Below are 14,466 nucleotides of genomic sequence, written 5' to 3' on the forward strand. Positions count from 1 at the left end.
TAAAAATACATAACAAATTTATGTCACATATGACATGTGACATATTGACAATTGACAAAAATAATATGGGATACATATTATATAGTGGACCGAAATAAAGAAGAGGTTTAAGCTAATTAATTGTTTAATTAGTAGCTAAACATAATGATTGTTTTGCTTTAGTAGCCTTACATGCCTATAGTGCATTGTGAAGACAAATGAGCCCATGCATTGGCTCCTTTCCACCTCCTCTTGGCCGGATTTTTAGAGAAGAAAAACCACTTGGTTTTTCTTCTTATTTTTGATATACACCATAATGTAATGTGTGTATTATTCATTCTAACTACTCATCCAAAATACAAGTTCTAGTGAGAAGAAAAATCCTCTCTTCTTCTCTCTTAAAAACCGAAACTTTTATATGATTTAAAGAGTTTTGGTTCAATTTTCTACTATGATTAATATTATACTAGATCAAATAATATTAATTAGATTTAGAGTTAGCCTTGGGTATAAAGCTTGGGGAGAGATCTTAAACTTAGATCTTGTTCTTCCATTTGGAAAGCTCAAGAACAAGTGAGTAGGTGAACTCACTTGTGCCCATAAATCCGAATATCACATGGTGAGATATAGATTTTTCCATCTCTTTATTTAATGTTTGCATGCATAAGACCTTTATTAATTTTATGACAAATTAATTTATAAACATATATGAATATGTTAATGTATATAGATCTACATTTCCTTCAAAAACATGTTCCCCAGCATGATGACCACTTGTTATAACACAGCCTATCAAGTTAGGACTGAATGTTTTGCAAATTAAACGTGTACCGTTGCATAATCCAGAGGACGGTAGAAGATTTCTCAGTAAGATGACTGGGCTATTAGGTTTTAGAATAAGCTCGTGGGGGCTCATACCACCCGGACAGAGTTTGTTGATAAATTCTATTGGGTATATGTTGCACTTGTCATCCACCACAGTATCATAGCTTTTGTAGGTTGTTGCAGCACCTGGGAAACGTTCAATTAAGATTGAATTTATCTCATCCACATCTTCATTCATTGGAGTTAATATAGCCCGAGTTGTAAAAATTTCAGGTTTGTAGCTTTCTAGATCATATTTGGGAAAGGTTAACTCTGTTATTGTAGTAACTGGGCTGGGGTCCTCGTAATCACAGTTTCTAACTATACCAGCAAGCAGTTCAACGTACTCATTTTCTTCAGTTTGGAGTTCTCCATTTCCAAGAGCTAATAAGTAAGCGGAAAACTTTGGGTCGTCCTTTGCCCGGATATTTTCAACAAGACTAAATCTTGTAAGTTGTAGCCAAAGGTGTGAAGCCACCAAACTGTAGTTCACAACTTTCCTATTGGATTTTTGTGGTACAACTGGTAGTATTTGGCGGAAATCCCCACCAAACACTATCAATTTCCCACCAAATATTATGTCTGGGTCACATAAATCACGGAGGAGAACATCTAATGCTTCGACATTCTCCTTCCTAGCCATAGATGCCTCATCCTAAATTAGAAGCGCAGCCTCTCTCAAGAGTGCTGCTAGACTCCCTTGTTTCGGTACGTCACATGAGAGGGACGCATCTAGGTCTACTGGCAATTTAAATCTTGAATGGTTTGTCCTCCCTGATGGTATATTTGATGCAGCTATCCCTGAAGTTGCTGTTGGCAGCACAATTTTCCCCATCAAATGAACTTCGGCATATAAAGCATTGTAGAGGAATGTTTTGCTAGTGCCTCCTGAACCATCCACAAAAAAAAGCACCAGGCTTCCCACTCTTAACATGGTTCATTACCGTGTCGAAAATATGTTGTTGGCCTGTGTTCAGAGCACCTATACAGGCTATGCAGTCGTCTGGTATTGGAGCCTCCAACGCATCTACTATATCCCTCATACGTAGAATCTCAATGTCCACCTGTTCTGATAGATGGTTCAACCCAAACGACTTCATAGATCGACCCATTGCCTCTAATATTTGTTCAATTGAACGGTATGTTAATTCCCGTATCTTATGAGCATTGTTTGGGAATTGGTGCATGTAATCTTCAGACAATGCCGAGTAGTATTTTTCCCACAAACTACCAAGATCCTTGGGCTGGCAGAAAATCAGAATAGTTGCAAAGAGGCGCCTGAGAGCGAACGGCATCTGTACAACTATTGCTTCATCCAAGCACATCTCAACTGTGTTATCGGCCTCTAGTAAGCGTAGTTGCAGCGCAGCCTCCTGGAAAGTCGCGCAAACAACTCCATAAACAGTTTTGAGGTCCACATAAGACTTAGGGCCTCGCACATGTTGCAATAGAAGGCGTAAATAATAGCGCTCACCTTCAGCAGGAGCCACAAAAACCAGCCTTCCTATGACAAGTAATTTTGTCTTCCTCTTGAACCAAGTTCTGTCTTTAGTATCCCACCTATAATGCTCCGTAAATTCACCATACAAATATCTAAGTATTGCTTTTTTTGTCGTTGTTATAGATGTTAAAGAACTCAGTCAGAGGTGTCCTTGTTCTCTTCTCATTTGAAATGACATTTTCCAAATCCTCATGTGGTCGAATTTGGATACTCTGCATATTGGGCAGGTGAATTTGTAGCGGAATCACTGGTGGCTGCATTTCATAGAGATCAATTCCATAAATACGCCACATAGCCTCACACGGAGAGACCCATCTGCCAGATTGGAAGTGTTCAATCTCGTCAATTACTTGGGGGGTATCAGCGGCAGTTACGTTGAAAGATATTTTGTCATGGCCCTTGTAAACGTATTTGTACAAATATTTTACCGCTTGAATTGTCGAGCAAACTTCCACATTTAAGTGGCAGTCAAACAAACTCATCATATAAGGGTTGTAAGGTATAACCCAGCGGTTGTCCAGCTCTTGTTTGCGAATTGTAGCTTTCTCACCGTTGTTGCGGCGTCTGTACTCTGGATACCCGTCCGAATTATTAGTAGTCTCTGTGGTAAACTCCTTAGGGTACCCATATTTGCAATGGCCTTTTGTTTTCTTGTGGTGCATACATGAGCATTCAGGGTCCAGTTTGCTACATGGTCCATGCATCATGTGTTTAAGAACTGAAGCCCGTAATTCTGCATTTGTAACTGACGGAATTTCAGCGCAGACAAATCTGTCAAAGTCAGCTCGATTAATGATCTTATGTGGAGTTTTGAGAATGATGAGGAAATGTGCATGTGGCAGGCCTCTTTTTTGAAATTCAACCACGTAAATGAATGCCGCAACTTCTCCAAAAATTTGTTCCTCCATGATTTTCTTTTTAAGGGCCACAAGTTTTGCCCTGAAGACTCTAGCAACTATATCTGGCCGATTTTGAGCCTCCTCGCCTCTGGCCAGCTCTCTCTTAATCTCTGGCCAGTTAGTGTTACAAGTCATGGTCAACTCTACGGCCAACATTGGCAGCTGAACTTTCGCCAGCCTCAACAGTATCCAGGAGGCCTTGGTATAGTTCGACCCTTATCGTTTCATGGTTGTTTCGGTAGAAGTCCAAACGCGTGTTTTCAAGTTTAACATACATGTCTACTATGTATTGTTGGAGGCACCTCCCGCCTCGTAGAAGCATGTAACCAAGTCTGTTCTGGAACCTGTAACAGTAGTATTCCCTGCATAAAATATGCCGATCTCCTGACACTCTTCCTCGTGGTAAACCTACCGTTATTAGTAATTGTAATGTTAGGTAAATAAAATTGCCATAGCCTGATCCTACTCGAAACTCCAAAGTTGTGAAACACTACAATTAAGCTACTCAACAGTTAAATTAGGAAGTTTTAAATTACTTGTAAACCCTGTACTCAAGGTCATAGTGCTTCTGCAGCCATGAGGCAGATACCCTTAAGTCTATGAAAGGCATTTTGTTTTTCAGGTTGCAGGTTCCGACTGTTATAGACCCTTTAAATTTTAAAGTCAGACGTATTTTAAATGCCAATTTCAAATGTTTGAATGTGCGTTAATAAAAATAGACAGCGCATTAGGGATTTAGAACTTACGGTCTGACTCTTCCTGTAGCATTTCTTCAGCATTAATGTAAGAGCTGGCTGCGCGTGTATGGTCAACCGTGGAGAAGGTACCACCGACAATACCTTTCTTAAGGCCTTGGTGCCAACCACTTTCTCCATATGGGAAGAGGAGAGGATATGCAGTGGGTTGTAGCATCCGTAGTAGTGCATTATGCGATGGGATGTTTCTGTTCTGCCACAGACCGTAATATGAGGCCCTATAGTTTCTCCTGACGCTGTGTTTTCGGGCCATATAACCGCAACTTCATCTGATGTAGGCGCATTGTACACCCGCTGGTCAGCTCGAGCATTTTTCTTGATAACAATTTGAGTATTTTCCTGTACGTCTATTTCCCTAAGTGAACGGAAGAATCTTGCATATGGGTTGATCATAGTAATCTGCATTAGGATGTCGACCATATCCCGTCTTAGCTCTGGTAAACAGCCAACCCGGCGTTCTGCTTCATGCTGGCCGTCATAGAAATACAACTGCAAGTAACGTGGGCCTCGCTCTGTTAGAAGGAGATCTGGTACAAAGTGGTACATTTGCCCCTGTAGTTTGAACACGTAAATTCCTTTAAGTGTTTGGCAATCGACGGTACCGCCGACGGAACTGTACGCGAAGACATTGTTGTAGATGCGGGCGTATTTCTGAAAATGCTCAGCACATTCATCTGTTGATGTGTATAAGTAAATGAATTGAGGCGGGTATGTGTTGGTTGGCAGAGACACACTTACATCGCCGCAGAAAAAAGTCCGCGACTCATACAATATCCTCCTTGCACCACATTTTTGGCAGTTTTCAACTTCCGGAAACGATAGTTGACTTTGGGGGGGCGCTAACCCTATTGATGCAGCTGGTTTTCCTAAAATTTCAAGGAAATTAATGATGTTATGGCGCCGCAACCAGTGGCAGCACATTTCTAGATTAGTGGGTTAAAAAAACTTGGGAAGTATATATTACTTGATCTGCGGCGCTAAATGCGTTTCTCAGGTCTTTTAGTTGTAGTTGGTGTGTTGGTTGAGCCTAAGTTCCTGGTAGACAACGGTGATTAGTGATACGTGCATTTTATATAGTCTTTTTGGCCTATTTATGCACGTATTTCTATGCTATTATCGTAGTTTAATGCTACGAAATGCCCCGAATATGCTACTTTGGTTTGTTTTGTCTTATTTGCAGGAATGAACCAGAAAGTAGTGAAATCAAGCCATTTATCGTCCGTTTTGCATGCATTTGGTGGAAGAGTGAACTTGGAGCGGAATTATAGCTGTCTTGGGATGCGTGAAGCTGTTTCGGGAGCTAAAAGGACAAGTCATAACTGAACTAACGAGATTTTGTAGCTGCTGAAGTCAAGAAGCACTCGATCGAGTGATTTATTGGTCGATCGAGTGGATTTAGATCAAATAATCAGTCGGTCGAGCACTTTATATGGTCGATCGACCAGTTTCATATTAAGGTTTAGTCGATCGAGTAATTCTTTTGGTCGATCGAATGGTCTGAGCTCTGATTTGCTCGATCGAGTAGTTTTAAACCACTCGATCGAGTGGAATCGTTATCGGGCTTGGGCTTTTTAGTTTATTTCCGTCATTAGGTTAAATAATTCCTATTTTCTTATAAATAGGAAGTTAGGACGTCATTTGTAACCGGTCGTCCGGGATCACACGTTACTTTTACTGCTGCTTTTCTTCTGCTTCTTCCTTCTCTTATTTCCGGATCATTATTGCTGTAATTTATTCCTTCCCTTTACTTTTACTTAATGCCTATTTCTTCTTTATCTCTCGTTCTTATCTCTTTTATAATTATGTCTAGCTAATTCTCTTGCTAGGATTAGGGTAGTCAATGGATTAATGTTAATTGCTAATTAGGTTGTTAGATTCGTCGTTGTTGTCTAAATCTATGTTGTTAATCGCTGCTATAACTGTATCCTGCTAGTTGATTCGAAGCAATTAGCCTTTTAACTTTGGTAAACCTTGACCTGGACCGAAAGGTTGGAAGGGGTGAGACCCGCAGTGAACAATAGGATGCTTTAGTGAGGGTGAAAGTTAAGCTAATAGCATTTTAGAGCGAATTGAGACCGAAAGGAGATATTCGTTGCCCCTTAGACCGACACATCGACTGATCTGTGACCTTAACTGTGATTGACTGACGTTCATTGATGACCCGAAATCCTAGTTCCTTCTCTCTTCCTTGTTAATTCCTCTCATTTCTATTTCTCTTGCTTTATCTTATTTAGTTTAGTCAAACAACTCAAAACCCCCAACTTGTGACATAGACAGACCGAATAGACAAGTAGATAGTAACCGCCTCCCTGTGGAGATCGACCCTACTTACCGCTGACTTCTATTAGTAGTAGCTAGGTATTTATTTTTGGTACATAACGACCGTATCAAATTTTGGCGCCGTTGCCGGGGAGGCAACTATTTATTTATTTGTTTAATTTTGTCTGTTTTTGACCTCAGGGGATTTTTCCCCTGAGGTCGTTCTAATCTTTTTCTTTAGTGCTGTTTTGATAGGCCTTACAGGTACTACCTAGACAATTCTAGGTGAAAGATTGTCAAAGGGAAGGCTTGAGTACCTTTGACCCATCACCTATGTCCCATTATATGGCACGGCAGGTGATTTACTGCGGGAGATGTGGTGCTGCTGAGCACAATGCAGTTTTTGTATGGCATAAAATGACGCGGTCTACGAGTTCAAGCTTTGGGGACGTGTTAGCCATTCCCCTGTAGTTGTGCCGCCACATCCACCCTATCAATGGCCACCGCAACAAGATCCTCCTGATATACAGAAAGAAGAGATTGCGGAGCTGAAATCTTTAATGAAGGCAATTGCATTCCAAGTGCAAGAAGGCGATAGAGACACTTGTTCGCGATTTGATAAGCTCGAGTCTGAAATAGCTCAGCTAGCTGCTGAGTCGGATAATAGGCAACAAGAAGAGGTTTACTTTACTGAGAGCGGTTTTTACCATAAACAAACCGTGTTGCCCAATGCTGAGGATGATCTCTATGACTCAGATTACGAGTTTCTATCATATTTCAATGCCTTACACGAGGATTTCAGCGCTGTACAGGAAGAATCACTCGATCGAGTGACTTATATTAGTCGATCGAGTGAATTTCCAGAAAAACCGTTCGATCGAGTGAAAATCAGGAAGGAAGTGGTCGATCGAGTGATAATTCTATTCGATCGACTGAATTGGCCAGCGAGAGCATTGATTCGTCATATGGGTTTGCTTTAGATGACGATTTTGACGATAATAATGGATATGGTGAATCTCACCTATTCAAAGCCGAGTTGGATGCACTTGAGGCTGCGATTTACGGGCTGAAATCCACTGAGGAGGGTGATGAGGAGGCAGCTGAGTCGGTGATTGCTCCTAGCACGGAAGAGGTAATATATTCCTTTTTCAATGATGCCGTCATTGAGAGCTACCAACCCGAGGTAGTAAACGATAATTTATTTATTGTCTGTTTAAATAGTAAATTGCCTCGTTTGACTTATGCTTTGCATTCTAATGCTTTGCCCCTTCCTAGTAGGTCGTACAATTTAACGATTTTTCACCGTCCTTACCATTTCAATTTCGTTAATCTGAAACGGGGCCCTACTTTATTGTCAATTGCTCCGGCGCTCCTCTATTTTGTGGATAAATTTAGGAGCTCTCATAGAAAATTTGTTAGACTTAAAAGTTTACATACTTTTATTTCCTATGCTTGTATTCCACTATGGTGCTACTTACATTTTTGTGTAGCACATGCGCAGATGTACGATCTCATGCTGCGCGCTTGAGCTGTTTTGATTATGACTAATTTGAGAGCCTCGAAGAAAAGAAGGTCGAGCTGGGACCTGTCTGAAGCTAGGGCTACCCGGGAGGCAACCCGGAGATTCTATTTTTCTTTTTATTTCCTTTCAGTTGTAATAAATGGTTTTCGTACCATGAACTATTTTAGTATGCTTGTTTTGTTAGTTGCGGGCTGTTTTTATTTGCGTTTTGCAGAAACACACTGAGGATCACTCGATCGAGTACTTTTTGTACTCGATCGAGCACTTTTGCTGCTAAATCCTCTCGATCGAGCATTTATTTTACTCGATCGAGCACCTGCAAAGAGAGAACTGCTCGATCGACCTAATTTCCTTTCGATCGAGCAGTTTTAGACGCCCAGTTCACTCGATCGACCATTGTTCGACTGCCATCGAGTGTTATTGACTTGGATTAGTTTCATGTGACGGTATTCCGGGCCTTTAGCAACCTCCCATGTTCATGGTCGGTTTGGGGAGGTCCCTTCTTCGCGTATTCTTGTGAGCTTTCCGTATTTAATCTCTTTCTCTTTTAGTTTGCATTTCCTTTCCATGTTTTGGTACAATGGGGGCGTTGTACGGTTTGGTTTGGGGAGGTTATGCATCCATATCTGTGTCTGCATCTTGTTTTTATTGCATTTCTGTTATCACGTCTAATTTATGTATGCATTGTCTGTTATTTTCATAAATTTCGAAATCCCAAAAATTGAAAAATTGAAAATTCAAAAAATTCACGTTTAATTTTGCATATAGGTTGAGTCAGAATGGTAGATTTCAATGATGAAATTGCACTGTATTTTATCTTTTTGCTTAAGCCTTACATTGAACTATTATCTTTTTAGCTTTGTCTTTTTGCATATCTACGAATTAATGTTAAAATTTAGCTGAACGAATAGACTTGACCTAAAATTTTGGCGAGCTACTTATAATTTCTAAGGATTAGAGCCGTATAAACTGGTGTCATTTGTGACAGGTTTCATGTAGGATTGTGAGTAGTTACTCCTTGCGTATCATGTATCATTAATTTGCACGTATATGAAATTCAATTGCTTTTTGCCTTCATACATTCGGGTTAGTGGTTGGTGTCACATGCAGGGAGGTGCTTACAATTTCGTTTTCTTTCATTTTTACCCATTTAACTCCACATTAACCAAATTTGCCTGTTGACCCTTAGCTACATTCCAAATTCAGCCTGCCTTGTCAAGCTAGTTTAGTGTATGTTTTGCGGTATAGATTTTATTGTGCCAAGTTTGGCTTGTATCTGTTGATTCGGAGTTGGTATTTTATGAAGATCAGGAGGTTGATGAAAAAGAAAGAAATGAAAAATGAAAAAAAAAAGAATTCGAAAAAAATCAGAAAAAAACGAGAAAAAGGAAAAAAAAAACTGAAGAGAAAAAAAAAAGAAAAAGAAAAGAAAGAAAAAAGATTGGTTGACGATTTCGCTCCTATGCTTTACTTATATTATTTGAGGAGTATTTTCAGTTCGGTTTGGTGAGTTTTGTGCCAAATGAAGGGCATGTGCTTAATTCATAATTGAGTAGGAAATGGATGTTGTCATATGGTTTTGTTTAGGTACTAGCTTGATCACCTATACCTCCACATTCCCATAAATGTTTTGCCTTTTCTTACCCATTGCCTCACTTTACCATATTTTTGTAAGCCCTCGGCTGTGACAGGACCTTGTTTGGTTGGAATGTGTGTACGATAGCTAGAATTGTCTATCATATTAGTTGCATGCATGTCTATGTGGGTCGTAGTCTAGCTGAGTGACTATCTTTCTTTCTCTCTTACATATATATGTTCACCCTTTGCTTCATGAGAGAAGAGTGACCCGTGAGAGTCCATTATTAAAGGTCTTGCAAGGTCGACGGTTCAACTTTATTATAAAAAACATCCTAAAACTCGTTTGCATTTGACTGTTTTGCTATAAGTGGCTTGCATTAAATTGGTTTAAGCAGGCATTTGTAGCTAGCTCTGAGTTATCTTTTCTGTTCCTTTAGTTTGCATTTAGTTTACTCGAGGACGAGTAAAGGTTTGGTTTGGGGAGATTTGATACGTGCATTTTATATAGTCTTTTTGGCCTATTTATGCACGTATTTCTATGCTATTATCGTAGTTTAAAGCTACGAAATGCCCCGAATATGCTACTTTGGTTTGTTTTGTCTTATTTGCAGGAATGAACCAGAAAGTAGTGAAATCAAGCCATTTATCGTCCGTTTTGCATGCATTTGGAGGAAGAGTGAATTTGGAGCGGAATTATAGCTGTCTTGGGATGCGTGAAGCTGTTTCGGGAGCTAAAAGGACAAGTCATAACTGAACTAACGAGATTTTGTAGCTGCTGAAGTCAAGAAGCACTCGATCGAGTGATTTATTGGTCGATCGAGTGGATTTAGATCAAATAATCAGTCGGTCGAGCACTTTAAATGGTCGATCGACCAGTTTCATATTAAGGTTTAGTCGATCGAGTAGTTCTTTTGGTCGATCGAATGGTCTGAGCTCTGATTTGCTCGATCGAGTAGTTTTAAACCACTCGATCGAGTGGAATCGTTATCGGGCTTGGGCTTTTTAGTTTATTTCCGTCATTAGGTTAAATAATTCCTATTTTCTTATAAATAGGAAGTTAGGACGTCATTTGTAACCGGTCGTCTGGGATCACACGTTACTTTTACTGCTGCTTTTCTTCTGCTTCTTCCTTCTCTTATTTCCGGATCATTATTGCTGTAATTTATTCCTTCCCTTTACTTTTACTTAATGCCTATTTCTTCTTTATCTCTCGTTCTTATCTCTTTTATAATTATGTCTAGCTAATTCTCTTACTAGGATTAGGGTAGTCAATGGATTAATGTTAATTGCTGATTAGGTTGTTAGATTCGTCGTTGTTGTCTAAATCTATGTTGTTAATCGCTGCTATAACTGTATCCTGCTAGTTGATTCGAAGCAATTAGCCTTTTAACTTTGGTAAACCTTGACCTGGACCGAAAGGTTGGAAGGGGTGAGACCCGCAGTGAACAATAGGATGCTTTAGTGAGGGCGAAAGTTAAGCTAATAGCATTTTAGGGCGAATTGAGACCGAAAGGAGATATTCGTTGCCCCTTAGACCGACACATCGACTGATCTGTGACCTTAACTGCGATTGACTGACGTTCATTGATGACCCGAAATCCTAGTTCCCTCTCTCTTCCTTGTTAATTCCTCTCATTTCTATTTCTCTTGCTTTATCTTATTTAGTTTAGTCAAACAACTCAAAACCCCCAACTTGTGACATAGACAGACCGAATAGACAAGTAGATAGTGACCGCCTCCCTGTGGAGATCGACCCTACTTACTGCTGACTTCTGTTAGTAGTAGCTAGGTATTTATTTTTGGTACATAACGACCGTATCAATTAGCAACCTTACTGGAAACTTAATTATAGGTTTTGGGTGGGGTACTGGTTCCTTACCCTTTTCCCAGGAGCTGAGCCTGTCTTTTCGAAACACGTTTCCTTTTAACTCCGCTTGTCCCCGGCGCGGCCATGATAGGCGGTAATGCGTTCTCTGTACGGCCATGTCTTTGTGCTTCCGTTGAAAAATGAATTTTAGGTGGCATTACGGCAATCTCTGGAACTTAAAAGTAAGGGGGTCATTCACTTCAAACAATCACTTTATATTCGGTACTTTACAATAGCTCAAAAATTAAGGTCCGTCCCTGGAATAGGCCCTGGATTAGTACCTGTTGTGTTAGCTGTAGGAATTAGCAGACTATGCTCCTCCAATCCCGGTTCAGGAGGGCATGCCAAATGGCTGTTGATAAAGGTGAATTCAAAAAGGTTAATTCACAGTGTTTGTTCTATATTTTCTGGGAAATAAATGTGTATTTTCCAGAGCGTACCAGTCAACTCTAATTTGAACTTGTTCTTTAGAAACGCTTTTCCCTTTTGCAACACTTGTCCTATGGCCCTTGTTTGAGGTTTGCAATCCTCAGCGGGTCTTTGCGGTGACCTCTGATATGATAGTAGTTTCGGTCGGCTCTAACATACATTGGTTTCCTGAGTTTTCCGCGCGGCGCAGGAATACATTAGTTTATATTGAATTTAGAAAGTGGGGTGGTCCTTTGAGTTGGGAGTTTGTTACCTGTGAAGCTGACCGCTCCTGTCAAGCCTAACACCGTAGGTGGTGACCCTGTACCTGTAATTGTCAGAGCACTGCAACAAAAGTGTAGATATTAATAACTGCTTACGTAATCAGTACCAACATGAAACATAAGGGATATACCTTCTATTTTGCAGCCGAGTTTGACGCTTAGATGCCCGCGTCCATTTTCCATCATTATTATCCGGCATCTCTGTATAGTACCGAAAGTCATCTGCAAATAGAGATACATTAACTCAACATGCATTACACACACACACAACCACGAATGACCAGTTACGGACCTGTATACAAATACTTGATGACACCTACCCATTTCATGGAATCTTAGGAATGGATTGGCCTGCGCTCCGACCCTGCAGAAATGTGTATACCATTACAGTGTTAAATCAGAGTTTTCATAACCGCAGAAAACACCCTAAACACCTGCATTTTTTGCATGGTCGCTGCTGTGCAGACAAGGCATTGTAAGCAACAGATAACACATGGGATGGACCATGCTGGTACTTTGTATTGAAATTCAACAAGACTAAGAAACATTAATTGAGTTTCCTGTCAATGAGAGACCTTTAAAGGGGTTTTTAAACACCAGAAGCCACCATACAGGTGAACGCGTTCAGGACCGAATGTACGACGGTATAGTTTTTTGGGCCTTTTAACTCGTTAACTGCATTCTTCAAATATGATAAACGTCGTTGTGCGGCTGTGTTTTTTTTTTTTAAAGACTGTCATGGCAGTTAGGCACCGCATATGTTAGCGGCTGATATTTACTTATAAACTGCAAGGAACTCTGAAAGAAAGGGTTCATTTGCATAATTTCATACAACGAAACTGAGGAATTCCTGAGCAGCTAATAACACTGAACAAACAACGAAAAACAACACTTATACAAACCATTAAACTACAAGCCACAGAGGTACATAGTTACGCTAAACAACTACTAATAAAAGAACGACCCCAGATCGTCAAAAAGGTCAGCACACATAGCCCAAAACGGTAGCTCTTACTAATGGCCTGTCTTGGGTCGCCTCAAGACTGTTTCAAGTGGTTCAGGTACGCTGAAGTAAACCGGAACACGGTTTGGGGTCTCTGGCACTATAGAACCACCGTAACAAGGGTTCTGGCGCTTCCTATGTGCCAACGGTGGGCCATTTAGACTTGGTATCTGGTTTTTATTTGCCCGAGGAGTAATACAATCTCCCTCTACCAAGAAGCATGAAGGCTCAACGGCCTCTTCTATTCCTAAAACCCTTCCTCTAATTGTAATACTCCGTATTTATAAGTCTTGGGGTACTCTATCGAGTAACCCTTACTCTGTCGAGTAAGGGTAAGTTGCAAAATAAAATAGTTTCTGACCTGTTGGGTACTCGATCGAGTAGCTGGGGCACTCGATCGAGTAAGGGGGTACTCGATCGAGTACCTTGGGTACTCGATCGAGTGTCCGGTTTTATGGGGAGTTTTCTCGGGTTTTGTTAATTATGCGATTAAGGTATTTAAGTTCCGTCGTCATTATTCTAAACCACTTTTACAAAACCTAAATTCATGTTTAAGAGAGAAAGCAACAAGTTCATCTTCCTAATCGCATTCTTAGCAATCCCCGGAGTTCAGACGGTCAGTTCTTGTCGTTGTGTATACCGTTGAGTTCCTTGCGTCGAGGGTAAGATCTACGTACCCTTTTTATTGTATTTCCTTTGATTTGGTTAAACCCTAATTTAGAGATTGGGGGTTTTTATGTGTAGTATGTGATTGGTAGCCTATATGTATTGTATGATAGGAGGAGGGTTCATAGAAGAGGCTTTTTGACTCAGCAGTAGAGACCGTCTGATTGTGTGCATACCAGGTAGGATTTCCTACTCAGTATTAGTCCCATAATGGGATATTGGTTGATGTATTGTATTTGGTTGTTTGATATAATAATTGTACTGTGATTGTGGTTGTGATCGTTGTTGATGGTTCGCGAGGCGTGGCCTCGGCTGAGTGGGGTCACTTGCGGGAGTGGCTTCACGCCCTAGTTTCGCCCTTCGTGGAACCCGCCACGGAAGGGGATGTGCACATTAATGGACAGGGTTATCGCTCACTATGTGGAGCGGGGATTTGGTGGGTACGGCTGCGGTCCCCCATCGGCGGGGGTCCAAAGGACAGTCGATATTGAGATGATGGGAATTGGTTGGTTGTGTGTGTGTGTGTGTGACGATTAAGTCTGTTTATTTATCTTATTGTCGTTATACATATTGATTGTGTGATTAGTATCGACCCGGTGTTGTTTTGTAAACTGCGGTGATCCATTCGGGGATGGTGAGCAGATATTGAGCGGTATTGAGATGAGTACTCTGGATAGGCTGGGATGCCACGACATGATGATAGGAGTCTTCCGCTGTAGCCTTTAGTTTATTTACATTTCAGTTAGAACAGTCAGTTTGGAATCATGTATCGTACTTTTGGTTTGGTTTTGAGGAGTGTAACTATTCGTTAAACTATTTATATTAAACGTTGTTTCTTCATTGTTGTTTGATTATCATTGCACCGAGATGGTAATGTCTTC

General features: G+C 40.6%; 1 protein-coding gene across 1 annotated transcript; it reads right to left on the reverse strand.

Annotated features, from left to right (window-relative positions):
- Positions 1-1,498: 1,498 nt before the first annotated feature.
- Positions 1,499-3,378, reverse strand: LOC141613293 (uncharacterized). Its single transcript, XM_074432028.1, has 3 exons — positions 2,480-3,378; positions 1,826-2,403; positions 1,499-1,731 (listed from the first exon to the last, which is right to left on the reverse strand). The coding sequence occupies exons 1-3, from the start codon at positions 3,376-3,378 to the stop codon at positions 1,499-1,501; spliced, it is 1,710 nt and encodes a 569-aa protein (XP_074288129.1).
- Positions 3,379-14,466: the final 11,088 nt, after the last annotated feature.

This window comes from Silene latifolia, chromosome 11, assembly GCF_048544455.1.
Source record: "Silene latifolia isolate original U9 population chromosome 11, ASM4854445v1, whole genome shotgun sequence".
In the NCBI taxonomy this organism is placed as follows: Eukaryota; Viridiplantae; Streptophyta; class Magnoliopsida; order Caryophyllales; family Caryophyllaceae; genus Silene; species Silene latifolia.

What these genes read in the sequence shown, in the direction of transcription:
- LOC141613293 (XM_074432028.1), bottom strand. Translation starts at nt 3,378, where the DNA reads ATGACTTGTAACACTAACTGGCCAGAGATTAAGAGAGAGCTGGCCAGA. An exon ending in ACAAGGACACCTCTGACTGA is followed by an intron (nt 2,404 to 2,479) that starts GTTCTTTAACAT and finishes GGAGCATTATAG; the next exon opens with GTGGGATACTAAAGACAGAA. An exon ending in CGACTGCATAGCCTGTATAG is followed by an intron (nt 1,732 to 1,825) that starts GTGCTCTGAACA and finishes TGGATGGTTCAG; the next exon opens with GAGGCACTAGCAAAACATTC.